The sequence below is a fragment of the Enhydra lutris genome, unplaced genomic scaffold (assembly GCF_002288905.1).
Source record: "Enhydra lutris kenyoni isolate GAN:26980312 unplaced genomic scaffold, ASM228890v2 scaffoldscaffold30, whole genome shotgun sequence".
NCBI classification, from domain to species: Eukaryota; Metazoa; Chordata; class Mammalia; order Carnivora; family Mustelidae; genus Enhydra; species Enhydra lutris.
Window position 1 is genome coordinate 16690934 of NW_019154114.1, and position 26745 is coordinate 16717678.

Below are 26745 nucleotides of genomic sequence, written 5' to 3' on the forward strand. Positions count from 1 at the left end.
GGTTTTTCCTCATCCATACAATGCTGATGGAAGAGACACTAGCAGGAAATATTCAGATTTAATATGCCTTGGGGAAAACAGTGTGACTTTGTACCAGCAAATCTGGGCACTCCTACTTCAGAATGAGTATCCTAAAACCCAGTGCATTTTCTTTCCCGGGGCCGGTAAAAACACAGGGCTCCAAGGAAAAGCAGCAAAATATGGAAAGAAACTCCAGGTTATACAAGCGAGCTGCCGGTTCGGAAAGTGGTGACTTCTCTGTGCAAATGATTTCTTTGTCCAAACAGAATTAAACAGGGTACATTTATATGGGTTAATGACTTTCACAGTGATTAAAGAAACTGATGATTATTTTTAACCCATAAAAACCAGTAAAGTTCAATTTAACACATTATCATATTCTCAATTAATGACTGGCTTTTTAAAGTTAGCATTTGGATAAAAGTTCCAATACCGAATTAGACTAAAACTATTATTTGAAAGCATAAGTGAAGAGAAAAAGTACACGAAAGCTTATTTATTACAGAACAATTTTTATTAATAAAAGCCTTAAACAAAACCCCACAATTCCACAAACTAACAATGACCTGGCAGCATGCTAGTACTTTGGGCTGGAGTGGTACGTTTGCTCTTGATGAATTTACATATGATAAGTCCTCATGACATCTGATTCCAAAATATATGAATATATTGGCTTGGCATGATTAATAATTTAAAGTAAAATATAAACATAAGGGCAACTTAAACACTGGATTAATTTATGTATGTCAATTCAAGGTCAGTGACTAGAAAGCTCTATTAAAAAAAAAAATCTGTGGTCAAAAAGATCTTTAATTAGGAAGCAACCACATACCTCTGTACATTTGAAGATCGAGGGCTAAAAATCCCGTCCTGAGGAACACCATTAAGCAAAGGATGTATAACATCCACCACACGTGTTTCAAAAATGGCATCTTTCCAAAACTGTCTACTTCTTTACAAATAAACATTATAGTATTAATAATTAGAGAGAAGCCATCAGAATGAGTTCCAAAACATGCTAACTCTCACGAAGCTTCCCTGAGCTCTGTCTCAAAGCATCTACTTTAATCCTGGGGCTTTAGAAACATCTTCTTTACTTTAACTGTTGGTTTTATGTGTCCATTTTCATCTTCTTCATAACTGGCACGGTCTCTTTTTTTGGCAAACTTTTTTCCAATTGTCCCCACCAAGGTCTCATATCTGTTAAGACGGTAAATGGCACAAGTTTAATTAAACAAACAAAAAACAAGGGAGGAGTCAAGTTTTGTCGAGAATATCAAACCAAACAACATCGAATAAGAAAAATCAAAATGATGATTAAAAGTAACTGATTGAAAACTTAAGAACTTTTCCATGAATGATTAAATTCTTCACCATTTTGTTTCTGCACTATCCTAAATAAAGTGAGATATCTTAAAATACTGAGAAGCAGCATCGGACAAGAGCCCTCAACTGCCCGCCTCTGAAAGGTATGAACCCCTCCACCCCAGCCAAATGTACAGGAAGCAGAAAGCCATCTTCCCAGTGGGCCACTCCATGGAAGACTGTGGAAGTGCCCATGGCAGAGCCAGTGAACGCTGGGCCCAGATTATAATGCAGTTCTGAGGTGACTGCTACCTTCTGGCCATTTCTTCATCTGACACATCGAGCTCCACTGCTTCATCTTGAACTTCTTCCACCTTGTTCTTAGCGTTCATCTGGAGCATCAATTTCTGAAAAATGTAACAACGCTTTCAGGGCTGGAACAGGCTTATGAAAGAAACTGATATTGGATGTATTTGAAGGTAGAGAAACAGAAGTCACAATGTACAGGAGTAACCAACATTTATGAAGGGGTTCTTTTTTTTTTAATTTTTTTTTTAAAGATTTTATTAATTTATTTGACAGAGAGAGATCACAAGTAGGCAGAGAGGCAGGCAGAGAGAGAGAGGGGGGAAGCAGGCTCCCTGCTGAGCAGAGAGGCTGATGTGGGGCTCGATCCCAGGACCCTGAGATCATGACCTGAGCCGAAGGCAGAGGCTTAACCCACTGAGCCACCCAGGTGCCCATCAAGGGGTTCTCTGTAATACATTCCTCCACAATGTGCCAACTGAAGTCAGCTGTGAATGGAAAAAATAGTAAGATAAAGCCCCACAAGATTGGACCTATTAATGAATTTAAATTGTATTTGAGATCGTAAATCTCACTGGTTACTTACAACTAAAGCAGGCACACTCCTAACACACTCTGGTGAGTGGAGGAAAGAAAAAAGCAAACTTTCAGATTTCCTCCAAACTTCCCGCCTTTGAGCCAATTGGAAGAAAACTACTCAAGATGATACTAACTGCAGTTTCTGGTGTTAGCCGTGGGGCCGTGGCAAATTATTGGACAGAAGGACTGTGAGGTTGCCTCTGACATCATGGGGAGGACCGGCCTCATTCCAGAACACGAGGGCGGATAAAGCATTCTACATGATGTCCACGTGCCACAGTCTCACCTCCATTTATTTTTTTTACATTATTAACCTTTTCTTGATCGTTACCCCCTGACAATATCTTTTTTTTTTAATGTACAATGCCTTCTTTTTTAGCAAAGGCAGGACGAGGTAGGGACAGCCGCGGAGGAACCAGTTTCCATTAGCTTTTCCAACATTTAAAGGACTGAAGAGAAAAAAATTCTGGGAATACAAGCTTTGTGAGGGCACAGAATTCGGTTTCCTGCTGATTTCCAGTGCTCCAGAGGCTGGTGAACCTCAGGAACAGACTAAGTCTTTACTGAGCAAATAAACTCCACACTGGGGGTCACTAGAGATACATACAATATTAAAAACATGTTCTCGGGGCTCCTGGGTGGCTCAGGCAGTGAAGTATCTGACTCTTGATTTTGGCTCAGGTCATCGTCTCAGGGTGCTGGGACAGAGCCCCGTATTGGGCTCTGTGCTCAGTGGGGAGCCTGCTCCAGATTCTTTCTCTCCCTCTGCCCCCTCCTCTCTCTCTCTCTCAAATAAGTAAATCTTTAAAAAAGGAAGACTTTTATAAAAATGTGTTCTAAGTACATCCTCCTTATAATGAAGTAAGTGCTCTCAACCTGGTATCTTTCTTTTGTAAATTTTTATTATTTTTTTAAAAGATTTTTGTTTATTTGACACAGAGAGAAAGATCACAAGTAGGCAGAGAGGCAGGCGGGGGGGGGGGCGGGGGGCGGGGGAAGCAGGCTCCCCGCTGAGCAGACAGCCCGTCTCGCTGCGGGGCTTGATCCCAGGACCCTAAGATCATGACCTGAGCCGAAGGCAGAGGCTTAACCCACTGAGACACCCAGGTGCCCCTCAAGTTGGTATCTTTTCAAACCAGGTGTATATATACCTAACCCTTCTCCTGTTTTGTGACAGCTCAGATCTGAAAGTCAAACAGTTCAAAATCTTTCCCCAGAGAGAACGTATTCAGCATTACAGAGGAGCAGTTACGGAAGCCATCTTCTAATAGCCTCCCACATCAGAATCCTTTTCCCCTCATAGGAGACAGACCCTGGAGTGCCTGCCTACCCCAACCCTAGTCTCTGGGCATCACACACTCATCATCTTTGCTTCCCCCTGACTCTCCCTTCAGCCCACTGCCTTCTTTCTCTTCCTAATCCAAAGCTTTAAGCAGGCTAAGCCAAGGAAAATACCTACTATAAACAAACACTTTTAGTGCTGACTTGTGTAAACAGAACACCTTAATTATCACATACCCTCAAAAAAGGTGGGCGGGGGGGGGGGGGAAAAACAATAATCTTTAAATAAACTCTGGCAATTAACTTGGTTAAAACTGTGATTCTCTGGGAGAAGATATTTGCAAACGAATATCAGATAAAGGGCTAGTATCCAAAATCTATAAAGAGCTTATCAAACTCAACACCCAAAGAACAAATAATCTAATCAAGAGATGGGCAGAAGACACAAACAGACATTTCTGCAAAGAAGACATCTAGATGGCCAACAGACACATGAAAAAGTGCTCCGCATCACTCGGCATCAGGGAAATACAAATCAAAACCACAATGAGATCCCACCTCACACCAGTCAGAATGGCTAAAATTAACAAGTCAGGAAATGACAGATACTGGCGAGGATACGGAGAAAGGGGAACCCTCCTACACTGTTGGTGGGAATGCAAGCTGGTGCAACCACTCTAGAAAACAGCATGGAGGTTCCTCAAAAAGTTGAAAATAGGGACACCTGGGTGGCTCAGTTGGTTAGGAGACTGCCGTCAGCTCAGGTCATGATCCTGGAGTACCCAGATCGAGCCCCAAGTCGGGCTCCCTGCTCGGCGGGAGTCTGCTTCTACCTCTGACCCTCCCCTTCTCATGCTCTCTCTCTCAAATAAATAAATAAAATCTTAAAAAAAAAAAAAAACAAAGTTGAAAATAGAGCTACCCTATGACCCAGCAATTGCACTACAGGGTATTTGCCATAAAGATACAAACACAGTGATCCAAAGGGGCACGTGCACCCGAATGTTTATAGCAGCAACGTCCACAATAGCCAAACTATGGAAAGAACCTAGATGTCCATCAACAGATGAATGGATAAAGAAGAGGTGGTATATATATACAATGAAATACTATGCAGCCATCAAGAGAAATGAAATCTTGCCATTTGTGATGATGTGGATGGAACCAGAGGGTTATGCTGAGTGAAATAAGTCAATCGGAGAAAGACAATTATCTTATGATCTCCCTGATATGAGGAAGTGGAGATGCTACGTGGGGGGTTTGGGGGATAGGAAAAGAATAAAGGAAACAAGATGGGATCCAGAGGGAGACAAACCATAAGAGAATCTTAATCTCACAAAACAAACTGAGGGTTGCTGGGGGGAGGGGGGGAGGGACAGGGTGGTGGGGTTATGGACATTGGGGAGGGTATGTGCTATGGTGAGTGCTGTGAAGTGTGTAAATCTGGCGATGCACAGACCCTGTACCCCTGGGGCTAATAATACATTATATGTCATTAAAAAAACTAAAAAAATATTAAAAAAAAAAACAACAACCCCCAAAACAAACTGTGATTCTCTACAGGCATCCTCAGAGAAGTGGTTTTCAACCAGGGGTAGTTTTGCTCACCAAGGGACCTTTGGCAATGTCTGGATACATTTCTGGTTGTCACAACTGGGGTGAGTGTGTGTGTGTGTGGGCATGCGCGTGTGTGTGCATGTGCACGCTACTGATATGCAGTGGGCAGAGGCCAGGGATGCTGCTGAACATCTAAAAATGCACGGGGCAGCCTCAAAGAATTATCTGGCTCCAGAAGTCAGTGGTGCCAGGGCTCAGAAACCCTGGCTTCAAGTGTCAGTGATCAAACTAAGCTTTATATCATAAGGCTCCATTTCACTGGTGGAGTACCTGATAGGATAGCTTCTAGTACACACGCCAGAATTCTAATAAATATTAAACGAAGGTCTGTGCTTCTCTACAAACCTGAACCGGGAGAATTCAAATCAATAGATTAGAAGGTGAATATTTACTTTTCAAACAAACTTTCTAAGAGGTTCATTTAAAAATCTATTTACAAACCTGGATTAAAACCTGCCCATTAAAAAGTCAAATTGCTCCATTTTTAAGTAATATTTTTCCATTAGGAAAGATACATTTACAGGTGCCACAAAATAATTTTTCATAATAGCATCACATGCACAAAAGCCAGACGTCTCTGTGAAAGAGCGGAGCTGCAACTCTAGCACTCGCAGGGCGCTGTCTGGGAGCGTGTGCTGCTCCATGAAATCACCTCCTAACTCTCCCACAAAACCAAGCTGCAAAGGGCTGCAATTTCTATAAATCGCTCCAACGGTATTTGAAGACTTGTTATTTTGTATATAATGAGAAGAAATGGTACCTGGTGGGAAAAAAACCGAAACCCAATTATTAGCAGAAAGAATTCAATTGGAAAATTTTAAAATTTGAAGCAATTATATTTAATACCTCAACCTCAGGATTAAATCCTCTGAATGACATTCTTCCATAGAGAAGATCTTCACATAATAAGAAACTCTGCTCTTCTATTATGAAACACCTAAGTGGGAAAATAAACCTGTATTAATAGCGTGTCTACATATAGCAAGGCACCACGAATAAAAGTCAACATTTCAAATGAAAAATCGATCTTACTTACGGTTTTTAGTGGAACTGAGTAAAAGTAAGGTAAGACTTTGAAGGCAGGGGTCAAAATAAAAATCGATTATCTTGGCCAGCAAAGGCATTAGATGATAAGAGCAGGAGCCTGCAGGCACAGCCTTGTCCAAATTACACATTTAATCTGCATAAATGCCTACACAAGGCAGAGACCTAGGCTATTTATAATAAATCTGGATTTTTCTAATCTGAAGCAATTTCCTTGATGATTACATGTCCCAGCCCTGCCCGACACCTTTCTTATTAAATACTCTGAAACTGGAGTCCCAGGCAGCTTTAAGAGAGTGTATTAGCTGGGGCTCTTAGCTGTGGACGAGTGGGAGTTTACTGAAAGGACACCAGGATTGCACAGAGTCACCAGGCAGGCTGGATGAGCAGGAACAGAAAACAGGCAGAAATAAGGGTAGCTAGGTCGCTGACCCAAAACCAAAACCGTGAAAAAAAATCTACCCTAGTAAAATTGACATTGCACTGAGGGGGGCTAAGCTCTGGACAGCAGACGGCACTGGGAGGCCAGTGGTGCCCCCGAAAAGGAATGCAGGTGTGACATTTTGGTCTCTAAAAGGAAGTCTACTCTGAGTCACCAGTTTATTATCCCAGTCGTGGGTGAGCATATGTGACTATAGCCCGAGACCGTAGAACTAGCGGCCATAGAGCACACGAGGGGAGTAAATAGCTGGTCTTTAGGGCTTCGTGGCAGAAAGCAGGCAATACTTCTTGCGTCAAGATTCACTCACTCACTCAGTCAACACTTTTTCAACCAAACTGTGTGCCAGGCAGTGTTCTAGAAGCTGGAGGGACAGCCACGGGTAAGAGTCTCTGCTCTCACAGAGGTCCCATTCTAGAGCGGGGCCGAATGACACATGAAAGATTTGTACTGTACAGTGAAAAAGAAGGAAGCATTTATTTCACTTGTGGCCGTAAGAAAGCAGCTGGAACCCAACTGGCCTCCTACCTACGTTAAAGTAGGACTCAGAAGGAAACAATGAACGTGTCAAAGCACAGAGCTGTGGTGCCTGAAAGAAATGAACCAAAGTAAGCTTTCTGACTGAAGGCAATGAATGCCCGCCTTCTGCCTGGAAGCGACTTTTAGACCGTGGAGCAGGGAGTGGGGGCCCAAACCGAGCCCAGTCTCACTGAGCTGAAGAGACAAACACACTGAAGTTCGGGGCTGCCCAGGGGGCAGAAGTACATGGGTCAAGATACCAGAGAGAGGGGACGCCTGGGTGGCTCAGTTGGTTAAGCAGCTGCCTTCGGCTCAGGTCATGATCCCAGCGTCCTGGGATCGAGTCCCACATCGGGCTCCTTGCTCATCAGGGAGCCTGCTTCTCCCTCTGCCTCTGCCTGCCATTCTGTCTGCCTGTGCTCGCTCTCTCTCCCTCTCTCTCTCTCTGACAAATAAATAAATAAAATCTTTAAAAAAAAAAAAAAAAGATACCAGAGAGAGGGAGATACTTAAAAGACATTCTGGGGACTGCACACATGGTCCCCTTGAATGTCCGGCTGAGTACTAGGTTGTCTGTGTGCAGGGCAAGTCCAACAGTGTTAGGGGAAAACAATTTCCAGAGGACAGTTACCTGGTGCATTAGTTTCCTAGGGCTGCTGTAAGAAATTACCACAAAATTGGTGGGTAAAGTAAAAAAAATTTATGCTCTCAATTCTGGAAGTGTACAGTCAGTTTCACTGGACCAAAATCAAGGTGTTGGCAGGCCGCGCTCCCTCCAGAGGCTGAAGGAGAGAATTCATTCTTTGCTTCCGTAGACAGCTAGGAGTCCTGGGCTTGTGACTGCATTACCCCAACCTCTGCCTCCATGGTCACACTGCCTTCTCTTCTATCTCCCTTTTAGAAAGATCTATGTGATGGTATTTAGGGTCCACCCAGACAATCCAGAATAATCTCCCCATCTAAAGATCTTTAACTTAATTACTCCAGCAAAGTCGATTTTGCCATATAAACTAACACAGGTTCCAGCGACAAGGACCTAGATATTATTGGGGGACCATTTTCCAGCATACCATACCTGAGAAAGAAAATTTACTCTAAAACTGTATGTTGAACAAATACAAGACCTTGCACAAAGGAGGGGAATGTCCGAGTTGTGTCTATCCAGAATGGAGCAACCATGCTGAACCCTGTGACATGGAGCAGAAAGCTCACACCTCAGGAGGAGGGGGGATCTCACAGAAGTCCAGGCTGTCAAACCTACACAAAATAGTGACCAAGCTGACTGGCACGTTAATGACCTGCCTAAGGGAAAATTCAACACTCCATTAAGGAAGACAACAAAATCCGGGCACTGAACAAGGTAATACGTAACACAGTAACACAGTAAAAAGCTGCTGGTCATGTAAGGTAGCAGGAAAATGTGATCCATACACAGAGGAAAAACAAATCAATAGAAAAAAAAGATGATGGCATTAATAGAAAAGGACTTCAAAACACTTATTTTTTTTTAGATGGGATGGGGTGGGACAGAGGCAGAGGGGGGGAGAGGGAAAGAGAGAGAAACTTAAGCAGGCTCCAAACCCAGTGGGGCTTGATTTCCCAAGCCTAAGATCATGACCTGAGTTGAAATCAAGAGTTGGATGCTTAACTGAGCCAGCCAGGGGCCCCTAAAAACAAAAACAGTTATTATAAATATGTTCAAGGACTTAAAGAAACACAGGAATGTAATGAAGATACAAATAGAGAACCTGAATTAAAATATGGAAACTATGAAAACTCACCAAATAGAAATGTTAACAACAGAAAAAACACTATCTGAAGAGAAAAATCAGAACAGTCCTTTTATCTATTAAAGAAAGTGAATTCATTATTAAGAATCTTTCTACAGAGAAAACTCTAGACCCAGATAGCTTCACTGGTGAAGTTTTTAAAATATAGCTCTATATCTATTTATTTATTTAAGGACTTTTTTTATTTATTTGACACAGAGAGAGACACCCCGAGAGAGAGAACATAAGCAGCGGCAGTGGGAGAGGGAGTAGCAGGCTTCCCACCGAGCAGGGAGCCAGATTCAGGGCTCCATCCCAGGATCCCAGGATCATGACCCGAGCCGAAAGCAGCCACTTAACGACTGAGCCACCCAGGCTCCCTACTGGTGAATTAAAAAAAAAAAAAAAAAAAAAAAAAGAATTATTTATTTCTTTTGAGAGAGAGAAACAGAGATAGCAAAAGAGATAGCAAGAGAGAGCCTGAGTGGGGAAAAGAGAGAGAAGCTGGCTCCCCACTGAGCAGGGCTCAACATAGGGCTAGATCACTGGACGCTGGGATCATGACCTGAGCTGAAGGCAGACCTTAACTGATTAAGCCAGCCAGGGACCCTCTAATAAATAAAATCTTAAAAAAATAAATAAATAAATAAAAGAAGAGTCTGCCTTTGGCTCAGGTCATGATGCCAGCATCCTAGGATCACAGCATTGGGCTCCTTGCTCAGTGGGGAGCCTGCTTCTCCCCCTGCTTGTGCACTCTGTCTCTCTCTCCCTCTCTGACAAATAAAATATTAAAAAAAAAAAAAAAAGAAAGAAAGAAATAGGCAGGCCACAAACTCGGAGAACATATTCATAATACGTATATCTGTTAAAGGACCTGTGTTCAGAATATAAAGAACTCTTATCTGTATAGAAGTATGTAAGTTTTATCGCAAGAAACAAAACCCTACAAACACTGAATTCTAGTTAATGATATGCATATCTGCAACTTACTCTGAAATACACTAAAAATAAAATGGATTGACAGATGTATAGAGGGATGGATAATTATGCAATGTAAGACTCTAGAAAAAAAAGGAAGCATTTCATTTTTAAAAACAGGCAACAGATTTGAATAGGGACTTCACAAAGGGAGATAAGGAAATGCCAATAAGCACATAAGAGTTCTTTAACATTATTAGTCATCAGGAAAATGCAAATTAAAAATCATAATGAGGGGTGCCTGGGTGGCTCAGTCCTTAAGCATCTTCCTTCGGCTCAGGTCATGATCCCAGGGTCCTGGGATCAAGTCCCACATCAAGCTCCCTGCTCTACGGGAAACCTGCTTCTCCCTCTCCCTCTCCCACTGCCCCTCCTTGTGTTCCCTCTCTGGCTCTTTGAGAGGCTCTTCCTTCTCTGTCAAATAAGTAAATAAAGTCTTTTTTAAAAAATCATAATGAGACACCCCTAGAATGACAGAATAGATAAAATTGAAAAGGTAACATCAAACGCTAGAAGGACATGGAAAAATTAGAATTATTCTATTTCCTTAGTAAATCTGTAATAAGTGCAATCACTGTGGAAACCAGTCTGAAAGTTTCACATAAAAAGTTTCTCATAAAGTTAACTCTACGCCAACCTTATGACCCAGCAATTCCACTTTTACCGAAGAGAAACTATAAGTGGAAAGAGTTAGGGGTCCCCCCCCAAAAGAAGGACAAAACATAACATGACACCAGAGAAGTCATTTTAGGCTATTTTCAGGGAACTCTCTCCGCCTTTACTTGCTCAAGCACACTTCCAGCACAGCTTCCTAGGAGATCAGAATCACAAAGAAATGCAAAAACTTCAGTGGTTAAAGATTTTAAAGGAACAAAGAGAAAGCAAAAACTAACACTCTACCTGGCCAGGAAATAGCCTAATCAAATCAGAGACCATTAATCCCTGCTAAGATTCCCTGTGCGATTTCAAAAGTAAGCAAGGGGCACCTGGGTGGCTCAGTCGTTAGGCATCTACCTTCAGCTCCGGTCATGGTCCTGGGGTGCTGGGATCCGTCCCACATGGGGCTCCCTGTTCAGCGGGAGCCTGCTTCTCCCACTCCTACTCCCCCTGTTTGTGTTCCCTCTCTCTGTCAAATAAATAAGCAAAATCTTAAAACAAACAAACAAAAAAAAACAACAAGCAACACCTTGCATCAGGAGCCCACATTATACTAGCTCTCAGAGCACTCCCATTAGCCCCTTTCCCTGGAGGGACCCTTATGGTGGCTGGGAGGCTTCAGAGTAAAGTTAGCCTCCACCCTCAGAGGAGCACAAGCTTCGTTAAGGATAAATGCATCCTGTGACGTTAACGTCACAGGATACATTTACATAGGCGTTTTTTTTTTTTTTTTTTTTCATCGCAGGCCTCTTAAGTATGCCCACAGGACCTCATGTCTGCCTTTACACGTGATGACAAAGCCCCCCTTTCTGAATATTCATTCTAACCCTAAATAAAAGAAACCCACTCACCCTCACTTGGGAGAATCATGGCTTTGAAAGTTATTCTCCATGATCTCTTTATTTGCTGCAAAAAGTTTCCTTTGTGTGACCACTCTACGGGTCTGTAGTCCTTACCTGTAACTCGGCAAAGGAGTGAGCTCAAGTTAGTTCTGCTACAAAATGAAAAAGGATCTATCCAATTCATACAAATTCTTTTTATCTAAAGAATTTGTCTTTGGTTGCTGTATGAAAAGTGGTCTGGACGGGCTTCTTGGATAGATGACATCTGATCAGCCCAGATCAGAAGGCAAAGAGGAACACAACATGAGGCCTGGGGAAGAAGAGCTGTGGGACCAGTTAAAGACCCTCAGAAGGGAGTGGAAGGGGCCCATCTGAGAAAGAGTGAGGAGGCCTTCATGACCACATAGGAGTGGCAAAAGGGAACACTCGTAGGAAGTCAAAGGTATTTTCATGGTGCCACTGAGGTGCTGTCTTTTTCACTGTGCTGACAGTTAGAGGGTGGGGCAAAAGCAATTGTCAGTGAGAGCTCATCTCGGCATGAATGACAGTGGGGACACTGTACTACGCTAGTAGTCACTGCTGGTTTTCAAAGTCTAAAAAAAAGGGAAAGAAGCCAGTAAGAATGCTTTTGATGAAGCAGGAAAAAAACTACTAGTTTTCATTAATCTCGGCCCGTGATTACACTTCTCAAGAATATTCCGCATGCAAAATGATAAGTGCTTCTGCACAGTGAGGCATGATGACCATCTTGAGGAAATGCACTTGTGCGATTGAGTTCTGAGTTGAACTAGCCACTTTTTTCATGGAACACTGTAACTACGGTTATTCAGACTTGGGTACTTGGCAGACGTTTTTCTGAAAATGAATCAAATGAACTTGTCACTTCAAAGGAACAACTGACAGAATTCAAGCTTTCGAGCAAAAATGAGAATTCTGAATAGCTTGTGTAGGTCATCTTGGACTTGAGAGCTTCTCAATACTTAGGGGAGATTTTTCTGATGAAACCCACGGTAATATTAATGAATGTGGTTTTTGATATCCTATAAGGAAATGAGTTAACATTTAGAAAATCTATACAACTCACTGAACTAATATTTTCCAAATGAGAAATGCATGATGTTATGAAATGATGCATGGATAAAAGATTTATTCCAAATGCAAGGTAGACCGACGATTATGAAAAATGTACTGACACTGTGAGATTCCACACTGCCATTAAAGAAACTACTAGTTACTGGGTTTTGGAGTAGTGTAAAAACAATTATCTGAAAAGGTTATTATAATACTCATCCCCTTTCAATTACATCTCCTGTGTAAGGGTGGATTTAAAAAAATTTTATTTATTTATTTGACAGAGAGAGAGATCACAAGCAGGCAGAGAGGTAGGCAGAGAGAGAGGGAGAAGCAGGCCCCCGCTGAACAGAGAGCCCAATGTGGGGCTCGATTCCAGGACCCTGAGATCAAGACCCGAGCCGAAGGCAGAGGCTTTAACCCGCTGAGCCACCCAGGCGCCCCAGGGTGGATTTTCTGTACTTGCTCAACAACAGATACAGCAGGCTGAGTGCAGAACTTGAGAGAACCTAGTCAGGAATGAACCCAACTTCTGTTAAGATGCACAGAAATGTAAGATAAAGCCATTCTTCTCATTAACATTTTTTGGTCTTGAGAAACAGTTATCTTTTCTTTTTTTTTTTTTTTAAAGATTTTATTTATTTATTTGAAACAGAACAAGAGAGAGAGGGAGGGAGAGAGCAAGCACAAGAAGGGGGAGCAGCAGACAGAGAGGAAGAAAGGTTCCCCACTGAGTAGGGAGCACAATGTGGGGCTGATTTGGATGTTACACATGGAAGGGGTCCTTTGCGGTCTAGAACCAGGTTTCCTTCCTGTGGGATTACCTCAGGCTGGCTGTGCCCTCTTATGAAGGTAGCAGCTCTTGTAAGACGTCTTTTGTTTCAGTCACCCCCTCCTCCCCTCGATCGTCTGGGCCTGGAGAGGAAACTACTCCACCACACAAGCTACGGGGTATGCACCATCCCGGGTGGCTTCCCTGCGCCCTACTCTGTCATACTCTCAAATCACCCAATCTGGCAGTGTCATCTTCTCCTGCCAACAACTTACCTAATATACACATCTATACACGAACAGGCACTGAATGGTGGCAAAGGTTTATTATTCATTGCTAGGGGCTGACTGCTTGTATCCCCCACAAGATATGTATGTTGAAGTATTACCCCCAGAGATGATCGTATCAGGAGATGAGGCCTTTGGGAAGTGGCTGAAGTCATGAGGGTGGGGCCCTCCTAAATGGGCGTAGCACCTTGCAAAGGAGACGCCACAGAATCCCCTAGATCTCGGGCATCTGGGTGGCACGGCCGGTTAAGCCTCTGACTCCTGGTTTTGCCTCAGGCTGTGATCTTGGCATCACGGAGATCGAGCCCTGGGTCAGCTCCATGCTTAGCATGGACTCTGCTCAGACTCTCTCCCCCTCTGCCCCTAACACCCCCCCACCCTGCTCTCTCTCTCAAATAATAAATAAATAAACTTATTTGAATAAAAAAGAAAAAGAAAAGAAAAGAAACCCTTAGCCCCTTTCACTGGGTGAAGACACAGTGAGAAGGTGCCAGCTATGAACCAGGGAGACAGCCATCACCAAAGCACTACTATGGTAGTCCCTTGATTTCAGATTTCCAACCTCCAGAACTATGAGAAATAAATTTCTTTTCTTTTTGTTTTTTTTTTTTGTTTTTTTAAATAGCTATTATTTATTTTTATTTGTCAGAGAGAGAGAAAGAGAGCACACGCACAAGGAGGGGGAGTGGCAGGCAGAGAGAGAAGCAGTCTACCCGTGGAGCAAGGAGCCTGATGTGGAATTCGAATCCAGGACCCCGGGATGATAACCTGAACCAAAGGTAGAGGTTTAAGCAACTGAGCCACCCAGCTGTCCCTCTGTTCTTTACAAGCTACCAAGTCTGTGGTATTTTGTTTTAGCAGCCCAAAAGGATGGAGACATTTGTCTCCTAGGAAAGGAATCTAAAGGTCATTTTTCTGGGAATATGTTATGTTTGGGGAAAAATACTGAAAACAAGATAGAAACTATCCTGCCTCTCAATAAGCAAAAAAAGAGAAAAAAAAAAAAAAGTCTGGAATACTTTGTGCAAGTTCAGTCAAGGGACAAAATAAAATGATAGGTCTTTACCAGTAATGGTCCCTTTCTACACCACCTGCCCCCAAATCCACACCGTCTCTGGCATTGTCTTCCCCTTCCTCATGGCCATCTTGCTTCCTCTGAGAAGCAGCAGAGGAAAGCAAACAGAGAAGCAAGCAGAGAAAACAAAGTACTTTCCTTCCAGAAAAGACCCAGAGAAGGTCGGCCAAACGAACAAGGGAATACAACATGTTAAAAACAAACAAACAAAAAAAATTAGGTACAGAAAGAAAAAACATAAATGTACCTGAATAAACAGTATCTTCCATCATGTGAGAAAGTTTAAATAATACCACAAAGTTTAAATACCACAGAGCTCACTAAGGTGAGAAAAGTACCAAAGAGAAAGGAGAGCTTTAAGAAGAATTTAGATAAAAATCAATGGGTGATATGAATCTACCACTTCTTTATGCAAAATTATTCTGGAGCGCCGACCCTGCTTAAAGGTGGAAGAGGAATGGTCTAGTATGGTATCCCAGCATTAGGCACGACCAGGTGGCTGACTCTGGGCAAGTTACTCTCTCAAGCTTCAGATTCCTCAGGTATAAGATGGTTGGAATGACAGTAGCCAGTTCCTGAGTTTGCTCTGAGGATTAAATAATTAAGAGATTTAAACCGCTGAGCTCAGTTCTTGGCACATGCTATAGACTCAATAAATGTCAGCTAAGATGATTGGTATTAAAAGCAGTAAAAATTAAAAAAAAAAAAAAAAAGAAAAAAAAGAAAAAATAAAGAAACACACCCCAAACTCTTTACTTGCTTTTAAGAAGCTCAGCCTAACGAAGAACTCTATTATTCAAACAAAACTGGAGAGGCCTAAAGTACACACCTTCCAACTTAATCCTCAAACTTAATGTGACAGGGAGCACACCCAGATTCTCATAAAACGCTCCCCAGTTATTACCAGAGATGAGCGGCTGGCTACCTTTACTCAATATAAAAAAAAAAAAGAACAGTGCTGTAAATGGTGGCCAGTAAAAATGTATCAATCCAAGTAGAACTTATACAGATTAATAATTTTAGAAAACTATTTGCAAAGCTAATTCAAGAAACCGAACAGATACCATTTTACAAGATTTGTGCCGCTGGAATGAATCCCATTTACAGGGATTTCCCTCTGAAGACCCAAAGCATCATTAATATAATTTCCAATTAACTTACTCTTTTTCTTTAAGCTCTGGCAAATCCAAATACCAGTGCTCTTCACTAATTATTTTCTTTTCTTCCTCTTCTAGTTGTTTCTTGGTCTCTGAGTCCAGGCCCCTTTGCATGAACTGTCGAAACCAAACCAAACCAGTGTCAGCAGCTAGTTTTCTCGACGCAGAGTTGAGAAAAACTCAAATAACTTTATTCCTCCACATGCTTTCCCTCATTTCTCCATCATCTCAGGGGGGAGGGTGGAGCCCCCAGGACCAAGGCTGCTTAATTCTGCCCTTGACAATGTCACACCAGACTAGCAGGGAAGCCCCCTAGAGCACACAAAGAAGTAATGTGGACTGCCTTCAGAAGACTTTGGAAAGATCTTTCCCGTACTTTAGCTCGTCTATTTTAATAAAAACAAATAGTAAAAAACTGCATTCAGTTAGTAGCTCATCAATATTTCAGTTTTACATAGTAATCTGTGGGGAAGGGCTAAGACAAAAGACACAGATCAGGCCAGGCAGGTAGAGCTGGAAAGTGAGAGGAGCAGAAAGCGAGGGCAGAGACTCAATACTTTCCAAATCCCTGGATGACCCGCCGGAGCCCGCTGGTCTCTGCACCTGCTGATCTTGGTCCGGAATGCCTTTTCTCATGCTCCTCCACCTGGACAACTCCTAGCTCTTCTGATACACGGGAAAAGCTACTCCATCTCTGACACCTGTAAGCCAAATTGGCATTTCTCTCCTAGATCCTTCCTATGACATCTTCAAGCAGTCTGACCGCACCTTAATGTTCTGAGCATCTGTCTCTTCTGAAGACCTTGAGGGCAAGGACTTTGTCTAGATGATCTGCTTCCTCAGTTGCAGCATGATGAATGATATGTAGTAAGGGGTCTGTAAACACAGACCGAAGCAAAGCTGTATCCATAAGCCTGCTCTTCGTGAATATTTGTCCCCTGAAAGGCCGACTACCTCTATGGCTGCTCTTTATTCTAAAATGTGCAGAAGCTCAATTCGAAATAGGCCAGTAGAAAATGGGCAGTCCAGCTGCTAGCCGCTTCCCTCCAGAAACAGTATTTCCTCAGGGGACCAGTGAACACAGCAAAATGATAAAGTATTAATAAGGGAAAAAAATAAATTCAGAAAACATCTAGGAGCCTATGGAAGTTAAGTCTAGAATTCCACTAGTTTCCATTTATCCCTCTTTCTTTCCCTTGTCCAAATTCTATACTACTTTTCCCTCCATTCCAACCCTTCCAAAAACACAAGCATTTTTCAGCACAAGGGCTTTACCAACGAGGATGAAACGGAATGACGAAACTTGAAAAAATTTGCGAACAAAATACAGTGATAATATCCAGTTCTGATGAGGAACTGGTGAGATTGGATCACTCATATATTGCTGGTGGGAATATAAAATGGTACGACCTCTGTAGAAAACAGCTTGACAGTTTCTTATCCAACTAAATATGCTCTTACCATACAACCCAGCAATTATCCTCTTGGGCATCTGTCTCCGAGAAATGAAAACTTATGTTCACCCAAAAACTCATACAGGAATATTTACAGCAGCTCTATTTGTTAATAGCCAAGCACAGAAAACAAACAAAATACTCTTCAGCAGGGGGATGGTTAAGTCCTATGATAGTTCCAGAGCATGGAATACTAGTCAGCAAAAAAAAAAAAAAAAAAAAAAAAAGGAAAGAGCTACTGATACTCAACAACTTAGATGGAGCTCAAGTGAATTATGCTGAATGAAAAAAAAAAGCCAGTCTCAAAAGGTTACATATTGTACAATTCCATTTACAGAACATCTTTAAAATAACAAAATCACAGGAATGGAGAACAGATTTCCCAGAGCTTAAGGACAGCAGAAAAGACTTGGTGTGGCTACAAATGGAGGCTGAAGGAACCCCATGGTGATGGAACAGTTTTATATCTTGAATGTGGTGGTAGTTACATAAATCTGTACATGATAAGCTGTATGGAAAGATCACACACACACACACACACACACACACACACACACACACACGAGTAAAACGGTGACATAAAATGGCGGCTCTATGGATTTCCTGGCTTTGCACCGTACTCTAGTGATAAAAGAGAGGGAGTAAAGGGTACATAGGATCACCCTGTACATTTTTTGCAACTTCCTATAAATCCATCATTATTTTAAATAAATGTAAAGGAAATGTTTGCACTCTACCTAAAGTCTTTTGTAGTCTTCACCCTTTTACCTGTGTCTCTATCCTCACCCAGGAAAGAACTGGCAATTTCTGGAATGCATACCCTGTACTTCCCAATCCTTCTGCCTCTACTACTCAACATCATGTTTCCGTTTTCTACCTGGCAAAATATCCACTTGTAAAGGCCCAGAGCACATGTCCTTTGGGCCTTCCCTGACTGTTGTCTGGTCAAGCTCTTCACAGACCCGTTCCCATAAAAGAACATCTTTCCCTGCATCTAAGAGTCTTATAAGCACTGGCTTATTATTCAGTATGCTGCTTCTGTGTCTCCCAAAAGACAGAGATTCTGAAATAGCAAGTCATGTCTCTTGCCCATCTTTTATTACGCAGTCAGGCTGCAGGTGGTATACGAGAGTTCAATAAAGGTTCTCTGAGGGGCACCTAGGTGGCTCAGACAGTTAAGCATCTGCCTTTAGCTCAGGTCAGCCAGCGTCAGGCTCCCTGCTTAGGGGAGAGCCTGCTTCTCCCTCTCTCTCTGCTGCTCCCCCTGCTTATGCATTCTCTCTCTTTCTCTCTGTCAAATAATAAATACATATAAAATTTTAAGGAAAAAAAAAAAAGGTTCTCTGAATGTAAATCCAGACCTATGGTCTTATTCTCCCAGACTCTCATTCTTGGATGGTTCTTTTTAAACCCAGATGCCTCATTTCGTAACTTATATTCTTGGAGACACAACTCACCAATCCTACCCACCTGCCTTTTTATCTCCTATTTTTAGTCAAGTAGATATTATCCTATTTTTAGTCAAGTAGATATTATTTCCTATATTTAGTCAAGATTTAGTCAAATAGCTATATATGTGTGTATGTGTGCACAAATGCGTGTGTATTCTTTACAGACAGAAAGGCTAGAACACCCTGTGAATATGAATCAAACGACTCCAAACTTAGGTAGCAATCCAATTCTCCTGACTCTACAGCATTTAAGAACTCTCTCTTAAAGCTCAGTGATTTGGCTTTACTCACAAGTGAGGGCCTACAGCAGGTTTCACAAATTACAGTCCTTAGGCTGAACATCAATTATTGTCAATAAAGTTTTATTGGAACAAAGATATGCTCATTTGGTTCTGAGGTACAATGGCAGAGGTGAGGAGGTGCAATGGTGGTTGTTTGGCCTACCAGCCTGAAGTATTTGCTATCTGTCCCCCTTACAGAGAAAGTTCACCAACTCCTGTCTTAAGACCCCCAAAGAGCTATAAGCACAAATATGACCTCTCTGCAATCATTTCATCACACCGGCAGAAATGCTTCCTACATCCTTCACTTTCTGCTTCCCAGCAGGATCACCGTCCAGACCCCAACAGGTAACCAAGTCAGAGGATTTCGGGTACACTTGAAAACAAATGTTATCAGTATTAAATCCTCAGCTCTTTCACTCTTGCTCTATACTGAGCTTTGGCTGAACAGCTACAGGGGATACGGCAACCTAATGTAGCCGCTCCATTCATTCTCACAGGACACTTCCCTCTGTCTGTACATATACTAACTCCTGCTATCCCACCAATAAGTTCTTTCTCATCCATGACTGAAGCTGCTAACCCAACTAGAAAAACTGTGTAATTTTCCCCCCACTCCTTTGCTTTCAAAATCCTGTTGAGTCTTCCCCTCACTGGGGTAGGGGCTGATACTTTTTTTGAAGGTAACTTCTTTCTTAACTCTTGAGTCAGATTTTTGGTCTGAGTCCTAGCTAATCACTCAGCACATCTTCATCTGATGTGCCTGCTTTGCCAACCCACTCTACTTCTCTGATTACAAACCGTGAGTCAAAAGAAGACTGTTGGATAAAAATTCAAATTTTGCTAATATGTATGAAAGAAGTACTTTAGAAACTTCAAGTTATATGACTTATCCTCCCTCACTCACCCTGTTCATCCCTAGTTACACCCTGGCTCAACTCCAAATCTGGCACGTGCAACATTTGCTCTCCAATCTTTCCAAACATTATGCCTTGCTTCCTTTTTTTCTGGAAATTCCCCTCTAAACATGATATCTAACACTGTGCTGTAGTGATTAGTGACAAGCAGTACAGAACAGCAGTTAAGGGCTGGGGCTCTGGAGCCAGACTGCCTGAGTTTGGTTCTGTCTACACTACTGGTTAGATTGTGCAACTTTAGGCAAGTTACCTTGTTGCCTGTTTCAGTGCTTCGGCTGCAAGAGTGGTGTAATAACTTATCTGCCTCACAGTTATCAGGCAGATATCAGGGCTGATATATGCAAAGCACTTAGAACAGCTGTCTGGCACAGAGCAGAAACTGTACATGTTTGCTATTCTTCTTCTTCAAGTTTTTAAGGCCTGGTCGTTTCCCCTGTTTTAAATCCTGTGTTCTTTTTTTAATCTACCCTTGTCTTTTTTGTTTGTTTGTTTGTTTCCCCCACTTTAAAATTATTTGTTAAATTGATTCAATTTCGAATCTAAAAATCAATTTTGCTTGAAGTCGAGGACATTCACCATAACTGTTCTAATTCTATTCCTACCGACCTTGCGATCAGATCATCAGAACTTCTAGTTTGGTCTTTCTGACTGCGATTTCGTCCTTTGTCAGGTCTTTCTTTCACCAATGTATTCTCCAGGGCAGTTAAAGTAACTTCGAAAATTAAGAAGAACGGCTAAGACGCTGTTACCCGTGCTCAATCGCTTCCCGTGTTCACAAGAAAAAAAAAAAAAAATCCTTAATCTAGCTTAAAATCCCTCACATGTTGTGGCCACTGGCTACTTTTCCACTTTTTGCTACCTGCCTTCCAGACATACTGAATTACCTTTAGTTCTTGGAAATCCCAAGGGTTTCTTGAGTTTTGGTCTCAAGACTGGGCTGCGCCCACTCTCCCACCTATCCTTCAATCTCTACTTCCCGCAGGAGCCAAGTAAGTTCCCGAGGCTACGGCGCTCCGAGCACCACCGCACTCGGTGCCACGGCATCCTGCTTGCTTTCGTGTCTCTCTTTCCTATCCCACCGCAGGGTTTATGAGGGAATCTGCCGGATTTATAACCCAGTTCCCAGCGCCCCAGGCAGAGCAAGCGCTAAGTAAATGAATGAATGAATGTCCGAGCTGGAGGCCCTCCGTGTCTTCCCTGGTGCCCCCGCGCGTCTGCCGCCAAGGCCCCGGCCAAGTCCTGAAGCCCAGGTACCCTTGCTGCCCCGCCCGCCTCCCTGACTCCCCGCACCTTCATGCGCAGCAGGTTCTTGGACAATTTCGTCTTGCGCTCGGCCGCCATATTGGCTCCCGCTCCGAGCCGCGCACCGCTACCAGCCCCCGCTGCGCACGCGCACTGCTGCGTGCGCCATGGCGTCGTCTCACGCAACTCACGTCGCCCCGCCCCGTTCCCCCCAACCCCCCAGTCTCTCGCGCTTTCGCGCGTCCCCGGATGTTCGCGCGTCGCCGGAGCGCTCGCCTCACGGAGGAGCTCGGGGTAAGGACACGGCCGCCCACGCAGGGGTGAGAGCGACTTGACGTGGGGAGGGAAACGTCTAAAGACGCCTCAGTGGGAGGAGGCCCGAGTTCTGGTCCCCGGGAGCGGCCGGTGGCGAGTGTCGTCGCGCGTCGCCGGCCGGGTCGAGCCGCTGAGACCTCTGAGATGCTCACCCCACAGTCCCGACTGGACTGCGACTGTCACGCGTTCCATCGCGGACGGCGGGCTTCCCTGGCCCCGCACCACGGCCCGCGTAACTGTTCCTCTCACGCCGAGGACACTGACGCTGGGGAAGGCTGCTGCGCTGGCCGGGGAGTCGGAGGGAGGGGGGCGGGGGCGGACCCAGGCAGTCCGGGCTCCGGAAATGCGACGGAAGACGCTGCTGGAGTCACCCTCGCCTCTGTGCGTGAGCGCTCGGTGGAACGGCGCGGGACGGACTCGCAGGCGGAGAACGGGCGGCCCCGCGTCGCGAAGGACCAGGAGGACAGGAGCCTCCGTGCTGCGCGGCCCTCCCGAAGACGGGGTCCCCACGGTTCGCAGGAAAGCCCCGGGCCGGACGCCCCACGCGTGTTCTTGGCGCCGGCTGCCTCGCCTGCGTGGTTTTACCTACACCTCCTTACAGCTCGGGACACCGTGGTGTTGTCATCGTGTCCTTAGGGACCCTGAGGCCTTGGGAGGGAGGTTAAGGCACTGAACCAGCGTTTGCACAGCTGTAAGTGTGAGAGCCCAGAGTCAGGAAACTTGGTGGAAAAACAAACACACAGAAAACCAAACCAGACCATGGCCCTGGCCTGGCAGGTTTTCCAGTGGAGTCCATAAAGTCATTGTGATACGGTAAGTGGTTGGAGAAGCTCCTTCACAGCTGAGTGTGAGGCCGTGGGCTGCGGCCGAGCCCAAAGACGCGCGACCTCGCTTTCCTGCAGCTGACCTTACTGCCCAGTGCCAGGGAAGAAGAAAAGATGATGTGATAGAGTGACTCGGAGGGTTACTTCGGGTAAGGTGGTCCAGGCTGGCTCCTGTCCCCACGATAGTGCTCACTAATGCTTAAAGTTGAGAAAAACCTCTTCCACGAAGAGCTGGAGACAGGCTGTTCTGAGAAGAAGGGATAGCGACCGAAAGGTCCTGGAATGAGAGCAAGACAAGAGTTGTCATCATTTTCCAAGTGGGGACAATAGAGGTAAGCATGTTTGGGTCAAATCGTGTCCCTCCCAAAATTCAGCAGAGTTTTGTTGTGGAATGTGACCGTATTTGCAGGTAGGGTCCTTAAAGAAGGGATTAAGTTAAAACAAGGCCCTTAGTGTAGTTCCTTTTCCAGTCTGCTGGTGTCTCTATAAGAAGAAATTGGACACACAGAGAGACCCCAGGATTGCCTGCATCCAGAGGGAACACTGCGAGGACATAGAAGGTGGCCATCTGCACACAACCAGAGTGGCCTCAGAAGAAATCAGTTCTGCTGACACCCTGAGCTTGAACTTACTGCCTCCAGAACTGTGAAAATAAAGTTTTGTTTAAGCCACCCAGTCTGTACTGTCTGGTTATGGTAGCCTGAGCGAGCTAGCATACCACGTCATTAGTGATAGATAGCAATTATAGTGATAAGAATCCTGTAAGAAAAGTATGGGGTTCATGAGAGGATATAGCAAAGGCACCTAACCCTTTCTGGCTTGGAAAATGGAAGGACTCTTAAAAGTGTTGACATTGTAGTTGAGATCTGAAAGGGGACGATTTAGCCTGGGGAATAGCCTTCCAATCAGTCTTCGTTTTGTGCTACCATCACTCCCATACATACATGGGATGCATTTGTAGGAGTTCTGACAATTCTGACTCCATCTTGTCCATGTTTCCTTAGTGGCCTCTCTTGGGGTCATATGTTCCAGGACCCCTGGAGATGAATATACGTGCCTTGGAAATGCCCACAAAAGCTGGGATGAGGAGAGGCTTGTTTTGTCCTCCCATGACTTTGTTAGAGATAATGTAGTTTCCCCTTCTTGACACAGGTGCTGCCATAAGATAACTAAAGTTTAGCTGTCAGGTGTGTGCGAGCCCGTTGAGGTGTGTTTGAGCCCTTTGATCTCAGTACAGTGCCCTTTTGCATGTTTCTTACCTTTATAAAATCTGTACATTAAGGTCTGGGTTTTTCAGAGAGTAACTGTGCAGCTGCTGTGAATTGTTCTCTGCCCAATCCCCGTTGTCAGTAAGTTACCCTGAATAAAACTCTTTGTAAACTGTGTGGAGTGACCTGCTTCATTTTCCAGTCTCAAAGTGCCTTCTCAAGGTGGGGGATACTTTATTGTCTCTGCTCCACCTTCTAACATTTCAACCTGCAAAACTGAAATTTTGTACCTACTAAACAATAATTCCCCATTTCCTCCTCCTCTGTAACTACCGTTCTATTTTTTATCTCTGAATTTGAATTCTGTTTAGAATTTTGAAAGATGTTCTGTGGGAGCAGATGTGAAGACGTGATCCAGTCTGCTCTCTGCGTCCAGGAAACAGTGCCTGACTATGAACTAGATCTTGAAGGATGAGCACATGTCTTGTCAACTTAAGAGGAAAACAGTTCCTGGCAGAAATAAGAGCATCCGTACATCAGCTAAGGATGCGCCCCATGGTCCCCTCATTACTACCAGTCTACTCACAGACTGGATTTGGATTCATTTTTTGAGACATTGCCTTCCTCATGTCACTCTCCAACTCCAAAATTTATATTAACTTACTGTCCGAGAGATAAAGGTCAAATTTCTTCAACCTGACCCTCAAACTTCTACATTTTTATTTGATAATGAAATTACTTGTAATTAAAACTGGTCACCAAAGACTCTTCCCACCCATCAAAATGTAATAAATGAGAAGTGACTTAAGAGTAATAATGTAATTTTAACTTTGGATTAAACCACCTGACTGGAAAAGAAAACTTGAATGCTCTATGCTACTAGATTATAGAATACAGAGAATAAGTCTCACACTCAATGTGTTGACCTGTTTTATTTACAAAGTCAAGGAAATGGCATTTTGGGGGAAGAGATACTTCTGTAGGTCTCCACACAATTCTGGATCTGTTCATAATGGAATTTGTTGGAAGTGTGAAAAACTTCAGTTCTTCCAGTTACATCAAGAAAAGGTCCCCTGAGTCCCTTCACTCTTGAAGCAGATCTTATCCAAGGCTGTGCAGCCCAATACAGTAATCCTAGTTACATATAGCTGCTGAGCACTCGAAATGTGGCTATTGTGACTGAATATTTAATTTTAGTTAAATTTAAGAACGAGCAGTGTAAAATATTTTCTCATTATACACATTTTAGTTTTGGAAGGACTGCATTTCACTTTAACCTTTGAAAATTTAGAGTCCAAGGTGAGGTGAGCTATACACCTGGGTGGCTCAGTGGGTTAAAGCCTCTGTCTTCAGCTCAGGTCATGATCCCTGGGTCCTGGGATCGAGCCCCACATTGGGCTCTCTGCTTGGCAGTGAGCCTGCTTCCCTTCCTTTCTCTCTGCCTGCCTCTCTGCCTCCTTGTGATCTCTGTCAAATAAATAAATAAAATCTTAAAAAAAAAAAGTTTAAAAAAATACATGGTACATTTCAAAGACTTGGAACAACAAAAAGCAAAATATCTCAATGTTTTTTCATATCAAAGACATGGTGAAATAATGGCTCAGATGTATTAGTTTAAATCTAGCATGAAAATTTTATCTTTCTTAAATGAGGCTGTGGTAAAACTTAAAATTACATACATGGCTCACATTTCTTCCTATTAGTTTTTCTTTTGCAACTATCAAAAACTGGTAATGGTTTATTAAATGGGGATTTATTAGAAGGATACTGGGTAGTTTCTAGAAGTAATGGTCTAAGAACAAGGCCAAGTTGAAAGATCAGAAACCAGGGCAACCCAAGGATCTCAGAAGCAGGAGTTAACTTAGTGCCTCTGCAATAATGATAAACACCAACTGATTTCTCTGCTCTAAGAACACTGAGATTTTCAAAGTCTAAGAGCGAGTCAAGACCTAATTATGGTTCTTGTAGGACTAAACAAAATGGGGGAGGGTAATTCTTTAAAGGGAAACTGGGTGCTGTAAACCAAAGAAGAGATAATGTCTGTAATGGCCAAAATAGCAGTGTCAAGTACAAATACCCATTTGTGGCAAGAAGGAAGGGAGTTCAGTTGACATAGCCCTGAAGGACATATAACTGGTAGAGCCTCAGTTGGGAAACTCACGTCCAGCATCAACTCTACCCTTCCTCTTACTGCTCACCTGGCTCATTTGATAAGCTAGTGTTTATTGGCTGCCTTTTCTATGCAAATTGTGACTAGGTCAGTCCCCTAAAAAATCTAGTTAGTATAATACATCCTTTCTGCTCTTAGATTTAGTTACTTAACAAGTCCTCTTACCACTTACTTGTTTGTGGTTATCTTGGTTAAATTAGAACTTAGTGCTGAAAGTTGCCTTGCAGGACATCTAGGTAAATAGTTCCTAAACATTGGTTAGATGTGGTTATGACAGAATTATCAGGAAAAATTAAAACACATCAAAACCCCAAATCATCCTTATTCCTGGATGATTGTGAGATCAGTCAGGATTTGGACACTGCTGAATTAGATGAATCTCCTAATTGTGTATACCAAATTGCATCAACTCAGAATTCCAGGTCTGTGAACTCTCCATTTAGCTTTTTTATTGTGCCCCTACTCATCCTTTCTTTTCCATTGTCGCAAGCCTATCCTTGAACTTAATGACTGAGTCTTACTAATGATTGTGTGATAGCCATAGACTCCTGTTTTTTTATACCCCCTGTCTTTTTCATTCTTTAACAAATATTTTTGAGCATCTGTTTTGTTCTTGGCCCTTTGATAGGTGCTAGGGGAACTGCTCCTCCCCTGAAGATATGCCACAGACAAGATACAGGTCCTAAAGACTAAGAGATAAAGAGTTATGGCAGGAAACCTAATCTGGATTTGAGGAGCCTGGAGAGCCTTCCTTGGGGAAGTGACATTTAAGCTGAGACCAGAAAGGGAAAGGACTGAGAGGACAAAGGAGTGTTTCAGTGAGGTAGAAAGCGGTTTGAATGATACCTATGGTATAAGTGACAAGTCTGGAGAGGCAAGGTAGGGCCAGATCTCTAAATGCCGCATGTTAAGTCAGTAGGATTTCCAAAGACACTGAAGCTACTGAATTGTTTTAAAGAGGAGAAAGACACTTTAAAATTGTACGATAGAGTTATGTCATTTTTGAGGTCACTCTGGTTGAAAGTGGAGTAGGGAAATGGAGAAAGGAAAAACAAAAGTCATCTCAAAAATTCTTTTAGATACTCTTACTTCCTTTGGATTAATTTTTTTTTTTAAACTAGTTAATCCTATTACAAGATAAAATCCAGGCTAATAGTCACGGCT

General features: G+C 43.2%; 1 protein-coding gene across 2 annotated transcripts; it reads right to left on the minus strand.

Annotated features, from left to right (window-relative positions):
* Positions 1–516: 516 nt before the first annotated feature.
* On the minus strand, positions 517–21568 carry LOC111153017 (M-phase phosphoprotein 6). 2 transcript variants are annotated; one of them, XM_022511825.1, is made up of 5 exons: positions 21532–21568; positions 15724–15836; positions 5956–6046; positions 1639–1733; positions 517–1221 (listed from the first exon to the last, which is right to left on the minus strand). In XM_022511825.1, the coding sequence occupies exons 2-5, from the start codon at positions 15831–15833 to the stop codon at positions 1086–1088; spliced, it is 432 nt and encodes a 143-aa protein (XP_022367533.1). In that variant the 5' UTR covers positions 15834–15836; positions 21532–21568; the 3' UTR covers positions 517–1085. The 2 variants fall into 2 exon arrangements, with proteins under 2 accessions (XP_022367533.1, XP_022367532.1); XM_022511824.1 differs by lacking the exon at positions 21532–21568 and adding an exon at positions 21113–21199.
* Positions 21569–26745: the final 5177 nt, after the last annotated feature.